Genomic DNA, 12,667 nt, shown 5'->3' on the forward strand with positions numbered 1-12,667 from the left:
GTTGATTGTTGTCTTTTGTGGCATTTTTTGTTTTCATTTAATTTTTTATATCATATCTTTAATTTTTTAAGTTTTTAACAATGTTTCTCTTTATATTTTGACACATTGTCAATTTTTTTTATCGATCGTTTGACAGTTATTTTTGTTTTTTTTAAATTATATTTGACGTCGTTTCAACTGATTAAGATGATACTTATTTGATATCTTGTTGATCTTCTCTGCTTTCGACCATCGGATTGGATTTAAATATGTTATTGTGTTCGTAAATAATTTTCTCATATCATTCGAATCTAATTTACAGTTTGTTGGTGGTCTTTTAATAATTTGATAACTTTTATTATAATTCTAAATATTTTTTTTAATAAAACTAGTTGTTTCTGATTTAGTTAATTGATTATTCAATTTTTAGTATTATTTCAAGATGTATGATTGCAACAAATGAGATTTTATCGAGTATATTTTGACATAAATCATATTTTTTTACTAGTCTGAATGATTATAAAATATTTTTTAATTTTTTAATTATTAGCATCACATCTTGTAAAGGTAATTATTGAAGATCTCAAAGAAAACATCGATTCCTCTAATCACTTAGGTCACTTTGAAATTAATGAGATTTTTAGTTTGACTAAAATTTCGTATTAACTAATGAAAAATGCAATATTGACAAGGCCAACCTCGCTGCATGGTTACCACATAGAGTTATGAAATGCATTCGCAATTTAAAACCACTTCAGGTGGAAATGGTTTCAAATCTTAGAGAAAAACACAATCATCCTCAGAGAATGAAAAAGTTGGGACCACATTCACCATTATTAGAATTCAAAACATCATTTCACCATTTTTTCTGCCCTTCATTTACCGCAGAACTCGCTTCTTCAACTCCACACTGCATGCTGAGAAAAAAGAAATGTTAAGATTCTATCAGCATATGTATTGATATAGGGATAATCAAGCATCCTTCAATTCAGTCTACTTTCGGAGAATATTGAAAGAAAAGATTACGACAGTAATCAAGCCGAGTCGAGTTTAAGCATTGCTGAGCTTAGCTCATCCGAACTCGAAAAGTTTAAAATTGAGTTCGTTTCGATTTGAAAACTCGCAAGCTTAAAATTGTCAAGTTCTACTCGAACTCAAAATAAAAAAGTTAAAGCTCACTTTAAATCAAAATTTGAAGCTCAACTCGAGCTTTGAAATATTTGAAGTAGAAATATTCTCAAACTTAGCTCGAGTGAAGTTCAAACTCGAGCTCGAACCTGAACCTTAAGTCCACTAAAGCCTTATATTATATTTTTTTTTTCAAAAAATAATATATGAATGTAAATATTATTAATAATTTAATTTAGAAAATATAAAAAATTAATAGATTATTTTGTGAGTTGCTTAAGAGCTTTCCGAGTCAGGTATTATGTAACTCGCTTCGGCTCATTAAAGATTGACCTGAGTCGATTCATTTGATTCAAGTGTTGATCGAGATTTGACCGATTCGATTTGGGGTAGCTTCCGATTTGTCTTATCTCATTTACAACCTAGAAAAGAAACAAGAGAGTACATATACAATGACAGACACATGATTTTATATTAGGGAGTGACTTCTAAATTTTAGGGGGCGACCTTATAAAATTATACGGAGTGAAAACGGATATATTAGAAAATATAAAAAATAATATCTAAAATATATGATAATTTGAAATTTTCAGGATATGACTATCTGTCGGTTCGCCGCTGAGTCCTTCCCTGGACATATAATTTGCATGTGTTGATTCAAGCTATGCATACCTGATGTATCAAATCTTCACACTTGTAATGTGTTTAATGAGCATCTCAACTACTTCTTTTGATGCCATGGTGGTTGATTTCCTCAAACCCTTAATCTTCCTCTCAGTTTCCTCGTCAAGTTTCTTCACAGTGTTTCCAGAGCTTCCAGTTGACTGCGAAGATTACAAGAAAAATAATAATATTTCAAACTGTTTTATACTATAAATTCAATACTTAATAGCATCAATGAATATATACCTCGGAGATTTTGTTTTGGTATTCAGCTTCCATTTGGGAGCGGTAAAGGGCGACCTCTTTTTCAGCTTCTTCTTTGGCTTGCTTCAGCCTGACCATCTTCACTGAGAAACCACATTTTAAGTAAAAATTCAACATCCAAACTGAAAAACGCAAAACTTATAACAATAATGAAAAGGGTAAACTATTTAGTCATTCAATTATTTCCGCTATTCTGTTTAGATCACTCAACTATTTTTTTAATATCAAATATTAAGTTATGCTTTGGTCACCTGCCATAAAAAATTAACTGCGATACATACATGCCACCATAACAGTAGCGGATCAAAATTTTTTTTTGAGGACGGGCACACATGTTATTATCATAAAATTTTTGAATGGATAGACACAAATAAAATTTCAAGGTGAACACCATCAATCAAATGAATAACTAAATGAAGAAAGTTCGATTTTCACGGTGGGCACGTGCCCAACCTCATATACATGTGAATTCTTCAATGTACCCTAAGATAATGTCACATGATCATTGAAAAAAATTCACGTAAACATTTTTGTTTACTTTTTAACAGCAGGTGACCACAGCGGAACAAAAATATAACTTTAAGTTTGGTTTTGAAAAAAATAGTTGGGTTACAGAATCAGAATCACGGAAATAATTGGGTGACTAAATATGTAATTTACCCTAGAAAAATTAGTTTTCTTACTGTTTCTAGCACTTGAAACTATGTGCTGAGCCTCCTGCTCTGCATTTAGCAGCATCTGAATGCCTCCTTGCCCTTTGAATGCGTCCATGGCTGCCACCGAACCAGCAATATCTAGAAAAAGGTTGCAAGAAAACCCACTTAATAAAAGTGGAACAAAAGAGATTAGAAATTGATTTTCTTTTCTGTTTAACAATCGTCCATTGAGATTTAAAGGAAACAAAATAAGAAGAGGTACAAATGAGTTAAAGCTAAAGATAGCATACCTGAATTGAAAGATAAGGTCCATGGCTGCCTCTTAAATACTTGCAAATATTTCTCTTACATTTGGGTTTCACTATCCACAGTTAAAGGAATTCGTTATGGTTTATTTTGCTGGTCAATATAGATTTTTTCAAAAATCAAATTCTTTTGGTTAATATATTAAACTAGTCCTTCAACTTTGGTCAATATATCAATTTTTTGTGTGGAAAATGTTTAGTTTTGAAAACTCTACTTGGAAGAGAATCCAAGTTAAAACACAACCAATCACAGGAGATCCAATGAATCTCACTATTGTCGTTATAGACAATCTCACCAGCATGTATTCATCATTTTTTAGCACATCACAAATGTTTAAAGCTATTAAAAATATATACTCATGGAGTATACCGATACATATTGAGCTACTGTTTGACCAATTCTTGGTCTGATTGGATTCGAATTTGGCTTGAGGAAACATATCATAATTAATTTATTCAATGAACTCTAGGCCAATATTCGAATGTTAACTCAAAATTTCACGTTGTTGCAACTCTTTTCTCCTAAAAGGAAATTTTGTCCTCAAAATTTTTCGGATGAGATTATTGTGAATAATGAAGCTACATGAACTCTCATGACTTCTCCAAATGGTCCTTACCGAGGAATCCTCTCGCTCTGACGTTTCTCGAGTCTTTCTTTAACCAAAATCCCCAACGGTTCCTTGTGTCCGAACGTCGTGCCTTACCCACGACAACACCTCGAGAAAGATTTTTCCGTCGACTTCACATTCCATATTCGCAATCAAAATCCTTGATCGGTCGAACGTTGTCCCTGCTCGGTTAACCTATTTTCAGAGCTTATAATGTTTCATACATGTTAGAATGCTCAAGTTTCAAAAGTTCTACGGAAATATTGAAACTTCCAAGACAGTAAGTTTAGCAACTTTGAATTTTTTCTTAAATTTTTGAAACATGCCTTAGAATTATCGACACATGATAGGCTAGAGTGTTTTAAACCTTAAAAATATATTTTTCTTCGTTATATGTTATGATTTAAATTGGATTCGCTATATGTTTTGGGCTAACTTCAAGGGAAAAGTCTAAAAAAAAAAGGACAGCCTAATTAATTTTAAATTATAATTATTGAATCTAGTTTTAATTATAATTATTTTCACAATTTAATTTAAGATTAAAAGACAGCGGAAATAAATATAGTAAATAAAACAAAAACTCTCTTAATGAGAATCATAGTTTTATCGTAAACCCAAGCAACACCGAGAACCACCATGATTATCGGCCGGAGCGTCCCTCCGAATAGGAAGAGGCATCGAAGGAAGGGCCAACACAGTTTGGAGCGAATGTTAGAATTCAAATCTAATTTTACTATTTATGCTGGCAAGGCATGGATAATTCTTGAACATTATAGAAATCAATGTTGACAAAAGTAAAGAAATTAAAGAGACAACAATATGATATATTTGCATGAAGTTTGAAATTGTCAAAGTTGGCAATACACTTGGCAAAAGGTGACAAACGCTAGAAGATTCTTGATTAATGAAGCATGATCTTGAATTACTTAAGAACTAAACATGAAAAATAAACATGTGATAATTGATGATGGAAGGGAATTTCATTAAGACAAGGAACTTCATGTGGTAATACAAGAAGAATTTGGAAATGCCTAGATCTTTCATTAAGGAGGTTAATTACCCTTATAAATATATTTTAGCATTAATATATGTAATACAAGTGAGAAAAAAAGAAAGCTTAGAAAAGCCAAAATGAAAAATAGCTTATCAAAGCTATTAGAGAGAGGATGAAGCTTAGCAAAGCTTAGAATATTGAGGTTGTGTTTGTAAATTAGCCGTAGTTTGTATTACAGTATTGTAATATTGAGGTAACGTCGTTGTAACGTATTTTGCCTCGTATTAATAATATTTCGAGTTATAAATTATCCAAAGCGTCCTACGCTTCCAACAGCGAATATGATACAAATAACTTCGGTACCGTTACTAGAACGACCAGGATCTCCATCGATGCAGGAGGAGGAAAGAGCAACGAAAAAAGTAAAGAACCGAAACAAAGAATGTCCCACGCGAGGGGATAACATGGGCGTAGAATAAGAGGAAGGTGAAGACGAGGAGGCTCTTGGGATAAAAAACATACAAGAAAGCAACCCTGGGGAAAAAGTCACATAGACGATAGCACATAGATCATATGTTGGTGCCGTCCGAGGATCTGAAAAACAAAACAAGGACAAAGTCTCGTTACAGGCGATGGATGATATTACCGTCGAGGAAGGTGAATGTTTGGTTGACTACATCGGATCGGTTCTTTCCATTAAATTCTCGGAAATAGTTCATGAGAAAAGCGACAACAACATGCGAAGAATGATCATAGTATGTCTCTTGGGGCGAACAGTAGGATACAAAACCCTACTAAATAGAATCCAGATGCTCTGGCAACCCTAAGGACTGTACCAAGTTGTAGATCTTGAGAATAACTATTTCGTGATTAAATTCGAAATCGAGAGAGACTATGTGCATGTTTTGACAAATGGTCCATGGACAATTTACGAAAGTTGTCAACAGTCGAACCTGACAAAGGCCTGCGAGTAAGGATGAGTAGGAACAATCGACTATCAAGCATGCCAATACTAACAGAGTAGGTGAAGCTGGCCTCACAAGAATCAAATTCTAACATACTAGGACCAAAACCCAAGGAGGTCATCGAAACATCTTATGAAGATAGGACAGTAGCACAAGGTCAATTTGAAGAGAAAGAACAAATTCTACCCGATGAAATGGAAACACAAGAACAACAACACGAGGTAGAGGTGGTCGAGGCCTCAAATCCGAGATCATACCTATAAGGGAGACCAATAAAGCAAACTTTCTTTCGATGGTTAACTTCATATTTTGAAATTGTTAGGGCGCGGCAAACCCGAAGTTTTGACTACATTTTTCTGAATTTTGTAAGATACACAGACCAAAGATCGTAGCCTTTTTCGAAACATGAGTAAACGGCTTCTCTGCAGACAAATCTAAGCCTCTTTGGATTTTCTAACGCTTTTAGAATAGAAGTACAGGGCTTTAGAGGTGGGATTTGGCTAATGTGGAATGACTCAGTTGAAGTAGAAATATTGTGCATATCAAGCTAATTCATCCTGACTGATTGAGGGAGAAATCTTGTACAGATTGGGTAACGTTTACCGCTATTTACCCAAGTCCAAATGTCACAACATGTAAGCTTCTATGGAACCAACTGCTACAACAGAACCTCACTGGATGAAACATGGTCCCTAGGAGGGGATTTCAATTCCATCCTGAGGATGGAAGAGCGAAATGGAGGTTCCACTTTAGGATTCAATGTTAACAATGGTTCAACGATTTTGTATACAACAGCAGTGTTCTAGAAAAGAGTATGATGGAGTTGACTTTACATGGAAAAGAGGTTCACTCAACAAGAGGTTAGACTGATGCTTCATTAATCAAAGCAGAGCAGTGAAATATCCCATGGCAACGGTCACACATTTCGATAGAATGGGATCGGACCATTGCCCAGACTTCGAGAATTTCATCTCCAATGTATGGGAAAAGGAGGGGGATGATATGGAAACCATAAGTTCATTCCAAGAGAAGGTTCGAGAATGGAACGTCAAGGTATTCGAACACATTGGTAGGAAGAAGAAAGAACTACTAGCTCAAATACGGGGAATCGATAGAGTAATGAAAGACACACAATCGAAAAGATTACTGAACCTTGAATGCCAACTAAGAACAGAATTGGATGAGGTACTAAGATACGAGAAGAGTTTGTGTTTCAAAAGACCAGGAGTAGATATATATTACAAGGTGATAAAAAAGAACGAAATTTTTCCATGCAAGGACACTACAGAAGAAAAACCAATCAAATTACAGCTTTGTGACTACAAGATAGAACAATCTAGTTAGACCAAGCAATTCTGAACGCATCGACAGTGGAATTTTTTAAAGAGCTATACACTAGCAATGGTAGGATGACACCACATATCCAATCCAATGACTATTTTCACAAGCATCCATGGAAGAGTTGGATAAATTGTGTCGATCAGTAAATTTCGGCATGTATCCACTTAAAGCCCTAGGTGTAGACGACACCCACTCTACGTTCTACCAAAGAAATTGGGCCATCATTGGTAACAGTGTTTTTCGGCTAATAAAAGAGAGATTCGAAGGGGGAACTTCAAAGAAGCAATCAATCATACACTTATAGTCAGAGATTCAAATAGCGGAACGCAATCGCAATAGCGGCCACTATTTCGCGGTAGCTCCACCGCCATTATTCAACCGTAACTTGAAAAAAAAAAGATTTATGAAGTCAAGAGCAGCGTTGCCGGTGAAGAAGAAGTGGAGTCGAAGGACCGAGGGTTGTTCGATTTCATGGGGAAAAAAGAAGAGGAGAAGCCCCAAGAGGAGGTGCTCGTAACTGAGTTTGACAAGGTTAAGATTGAAGAATCAAAGCCAGAGAAAGAGGGAGAGGACAAGAAGAAGCATGGTCTACTCAAGAAGCTTCACCGATCTGATAGTAGCTCCAGGCAGTAGGACATTGATGGGCTATTGAATCCAGCGGCACCGAATAAGGTTTCTTTAGGTGGCCATGATGGTGCATTTGAAACCACTGCTGTTGAAACCACTCATCTAACCGACTTGTTGGATTCTACCGATAAATTGCTGTTAAAACCACTAATCCAACCGGCTTGTTGGATTATACTGATAATGATATGTTGGATGCAAAATATTGGGAGATTAGTATGTATAAGACTGCATTGGAAGGGAGGAAAGGGGAGTTGGCAGATGTGAAGTAGAGAGAGATGATGATTTGGAGGTTCAACCTTTCAGATTGGGAATAAGTTGAGAAGGGATGCCTTTTTGGATAAATTGTGTGATGGGAAAAGTGATCATCAATTATAATTATTATGGTTTAAGATATATTGTGCGAAATTTAAAAAATTTATGACCGCGACACTCGCAGTGACCGCGATGACATCTGTTATGTCTGTAACCGCGATAAACACGACGCGGTCGAAAAAGTGACCGCGAACGCTATTTAAATCTTGTTGAAAGTCAAATCATTGGAATCAATAAAACAATTCAGGCCAATAAGCTTATGTTCTGTATTGTAGAAGGTGATAATGAAGATCATTGCAAATCGAATTAAACCTCTTCTTGGCAATTGGATATCTTTTAATCAAACGAGTTTTGTCTCCCACCGTGTTGAAAATTCAATATTAGCCTATATGTTCACACCTAAATTAATTTGATGTCATTGCTTACATCAATTTAGTTTTGATGTCATTGCTTACATCAATTTAGTTAGGTGAAAATTAAGTATTTTTCTCATGTTTTAATTTCAATGGTTTAGATTATTTAGTGTTTATTTTAATGAGTGGTTTAGATTGTTTCTTGTAACCTATAAATACCCTACTTGTATTTGAGTTTTATCATCCAACAATCAAAGCTTAATTATAAGCATTTGAAAGCTTTCTTAAGAGTTCTTCCCTTTTGCAATTTTGTGAGATTATTCTAAAGAGAGTTTTTTTTATCAATTAGAGTTTTTTACTCTATTTTGATTCAACAATTGGTATCCGAGCCACGTTTTTTAAGATCTCTTGAAATTCTGAGTATGCTCTGTGGCTGCAGTTTTTAACTGATCTTCCACATCAGAAAATATTTCTTGAGTTATTGTCGAGGTTATTACAAACCTTGTGGAGCTTCTTTGTGTTTAGAGTAATTTAGTACTCTGCACGTTTGTTACTCAAGCTTGTTCGGTGTAGTCAAAGCCTTGCCGTTAAGATGGGTGATCTTCAAGTAGTTGGAGGAATCAAGAAGCTCAACAACAAAAACTACAACACGTGGGCAACATGTATGGAGTCATACTTACAAGGTCAAGACCTTTGGGAGGTTGTCGGTGGTGGTGAAGTTACACAACCGGCGACAGAAGATGCCAATGGAATCTTGCGAAAGTGGAAAATTAAAGCAGGCAAAGCAATGTTTGCTTTAAAGACCACAATTGAAGAAGAAATGTTGGAGCACATCCGGGATGCTAAAACACCAAAGGAAGCATGGGACACTTTTGTTACACTCTTTTCGAAGAGGAACGATACAAAATTGCAACTTCTCGAGAATGAACTTCTATCAATGGCGCAACGCGACATGGCGGTTGCCCAATACTTTCACAAGGTGAAGTCGATATGCCGTGAAATTTCAGAATTAGATCCGACAGCTGCTATTGGGGAAGCCAGGATAAAAAGAATAATTGTCCATGGTTTGAGACCCGAATATCGAGGGTTTGTTGCCGCTGTACAGGGATGGCCGACACAACCATCGCTTGTTGAGTTCGAAAATTTGCTTGCAGGTCAAGAAGCCATGGCCAAGCAAATGGGAGGAGTCTCGTTGAAGGGTGAAGAGGAAGCGCTCTACACCAGCAAAAGCAGAGGCACTTTTCAGCGGTATACTGGCAATGGATCTAAAAAGGATGGTGACAAGGTGAAAAATTACCAAGGAAAGGGAGGCCCTCATTCAGGGGGAGCTTCCAAGAATCGCGGTAATAGTAGAAAGTTCGATGGAAAGTGTTACAATTGTGGGAAGATGGGCCACATGGCAAAAGACTGTTGGACCAAGAAAAAGCTTGTTGAAAGTAATACTGCTACTTCTTGTTCGAAGGAGAATAGTGAAGATGGTTGGGATGCTGAAGCGTTATTTGCTACGGAGGAAGAAGAATTAGCTCTCACGGTAACAACACCAGAACGGATTGACTACAAGAATGATTGGATCGTAGATTCTGGCTGCTCAAATCATATGACGGGTGACAAACAGAAGTTGCAAAACCTGTCTGAGTACAATGGAGGTCGTGTGGTGGTGACAACTGACAACTCAAGGTTACCGATAACTCACATCGGTAAGACAATAGTTATCCTCGATATAATACTAACCAGGTGCAACTCCAAGATGTTTACCATGTCCCAGGAATGAAGAAAATTTGCTATCTGTGGCTCACTAACATCATCAGGCCATTATGTCTTATTTGGTCCCCAAGACGTGAAGGTTTATCGTGACGTCAAAATCACAGAAACACCAACAATGGAGGGACGACGCTTGGAATCAATTTACGTGATGTCAGCAGAGTCTGCATATGTGGACAGGACAAGGAAAAATGAGACATCAGATCTATGGCACATGCGGTTAGGTCACGTTAGCTATTCCAAGCTAAGTGTGATGGTGAAAAAGTCGATGCTTAAGGGGCTTCCTCAACTAGACGTGAGAACAGACACGGTCTGTGCGGGATGCCAGTATGGTAAAGCACACCAATTACCATATGACGAGTCGAAGTTTAAAGCAAAAGAACCTTTGGATTTGGTTCACTCTGATGTGTTCGGACCGGTTAAGCAACAGTCAATTAGCGGTATGCGGTACATGGTAACATTCATTGATGACTTCTCCAGGTATGTGTGGGTTTTCTTTATGAAAGAAAAATCTGATACTTTCTCAAAGTTTAAAGAGTTCAGAGACTCAGCTGAAGGAGAAGTGGGAAAGAAGATATGCTGCTTGCGCACAGACAACGGAGGAGAATATAGATCAAACGAGTTCTCTCAATACCTAAGGGAATGTCGAATACGTCATCAGTACACTTGTGCCAACACGCCACAACAGAATGGTGTAGTGGAAAGAAAAAACCGGCATCTTGCAGAAATTTGTCGAAGTATGCTACATGCAAAGAACGTATCTGGAAGGTTTTGGGCTGAAGCAATGAGGACTGCAGCCTTTGTGATCAACAGACTTCCTCAACCAAGGTTAGGATTTGTTTCACCCTTTGAGAAACTATGGAACATAAAACCTACAGTTAGCTACTTTCGAGTATTTGGCTGTGTATGTTATGTGTTTGTTCCTGATCATTACGGAGCAAATTTGACAAGAAAGCTGTTAGATGTATCTTTGTGGGATATGACAGCCAGAGAAAGGGGTGGAAATGTTGTGATCCAATTAGTGGAAGATGCTACACGTTACGAAATATGGTATTTGATGAAGCATCTTCTTGGTGGTCCTCAGAGAAGGAGGTGTTGCCAGATTCGAGAGAATTTGGAGACAAACTACAACAAAAGATGGGGGATCATGATGTTCAACTTCAAACAAGTTCAGATGAATCAGAAGATCCAAATGGCGATGATGTCGAACAAAGAGTGACTCAAAATCCGTGGCAAACTGGCGTGTATCAACAACCAAACGAAGAAGGTGGGCCTAGTGAAACAGAAGAATCAATTCCACAATCTCAACTTCGAAGGTCAACAAGAATACGAAGGCCAAATCCCAAATATGCCAATGCAGCCATAATTGAAGAAGCAACGGAGCCTGAGACGTTCGAAGAAGCATCGAAGAGTTCTGAGTGGATGACATCTATGAAAGAAGAGATCGATGCACTTCAGCAAAATCAAACTTGGGATATTGTACCAAAGATAAAAGATGTGAAACCCATATCTTGCAAATGGGTTTCCAAGATAAAGCGCCGTCCAGATGGGTCAATCGAGAGGTACAAAGCGCGATTGGTAGCTCGTGGTTTCTCTCAACAGTATGGATTAGACTATGATGAAACATTTAGTCCAGTGGCGAAACTTACAATTGTACGAGTCTTACTTGCACTTGTAGCCAACAAAGACTGGAACTTGTGGCAGATGGATGTAAAGAATGCTTTTCTTCATGGAGAGCTAGATCGAGAGATCTACATGACCCAACCAATGGGTTTTCAGAGTCAAGATCATCCTGAATATGTGTGTAAGTTGCGAAAAGCACTCTACGGATTGAAACAAGCACCTAGGGCGTGGTATGGTAAGATTGCTGAATTTCTAACGAAAAGTGGTTATTTAGTAACACCTGCAGATTCTAGCTTGTTTGTCAAAGCCAATGAAGGTAAGCTATCTATCGTGCTAGTGTACGTGGATGACTTAATCATAACCGGTGATGATGAGGCAGAAATTCTTCAGACAAAGGAGAATTTATCAGTTCGTTTCCAGATGAAGGAACTTGGACAACTTAAGCACTTCCTTGGTCTAGAGGTTGATCGTACACACGAAGGAATATTTCTATGTCAACAGAAATATGCTAAAGATTTGCTGAAGAGGTTTGGAATGCTCGAATGCAAGTCAACTTCAACGCCAATGGAACCAAATATCAAAATGTGTGCACATGAAGTAAAAGATTTGGAAGATGCAACGATGTATCGACAATTGGTAGGTAGTCTGATCTACTTAACCTTGACCCGACCTGACATTTCTTATGCAGTTGGTGTGATGAGTCGGTATATGCAAAATCCAAAGAAGCCTCATTTGGAAGCAGTTCGACGAATACTGAGATATGTGAAGAATACAATTGACTATGGTCTTTTGTACAAGAAAGGTGAAGACTGCAAGTTAGTTAGTTATTGTGCTGATTATGCAGGAGATCATGACACCAGGAGATCAACAACTGGGTATGTGTTTAAGCTTGGCTCCGGAACAATTTCTTGGTGTAGCAAAAGACAACCAACGATATCATTGTCAACCACTGAAGCTGAGTATCGAGCAGCAGCAATGGCAACTCAAGAGAGTACATGGTTGATACAGTTGATGAATAATCTACATCAACCAGTAGATTATGCAATTCCGTTGTATTGTGACAACCAATCGGCAATTCGGCTAGCGGA

The 12,667-nt window shown here is 37.2% G+C and overlaps 1 protein-coding gene across 1 annotated transcript; it reads right to left on the bottom strand.

The window, feature by feature from the left end:
• Window positions 1-1,787: 1,787 nt before the first annotated feature.
• Window positions 1,788-2,808, bottom strand: LOC120126092 (V-type proton ATPase subunit G-like). The gene is made up of 3 exons (XM_039144392.1): window positions 2,718-2,808; window positions 2,017-2,117; window positions 1,788-1,931 (listed from the first exon to the last, which is right to left on the bottom strand). The coding sequence occupies exons 1-3, from the start codon at window positions 2,803-2,805 to the stop codon at window positions 1,788-1,790; spliced, it is 333 nt and encodes a 110-aa protein (XP_039000323.1). The 5' UTR covers window positions 2,806-2,808.
• Between the last annotated feature and the right edge of the window lie 9,859 nt (window positions 2,809-12,667).

Source organism: Hibiscus syriacus, unplaced genomic scaffold (genome assembly GCF_006381635.1).
Source record: "Hibiscus syriacus cultivar Baekdansim isolate YM2019G1 unplaced genomic scaffold, ASM638163v2 tig00110450_pilon, whole genome shotgun sequence".
NCBI classification, from domain to species: Eukaryota; Viridiplantae; Streptophyta; class Magnoliopsida; order Malvales; family Malvaceae; genus Hibiscus; species Hibiscus syriacus.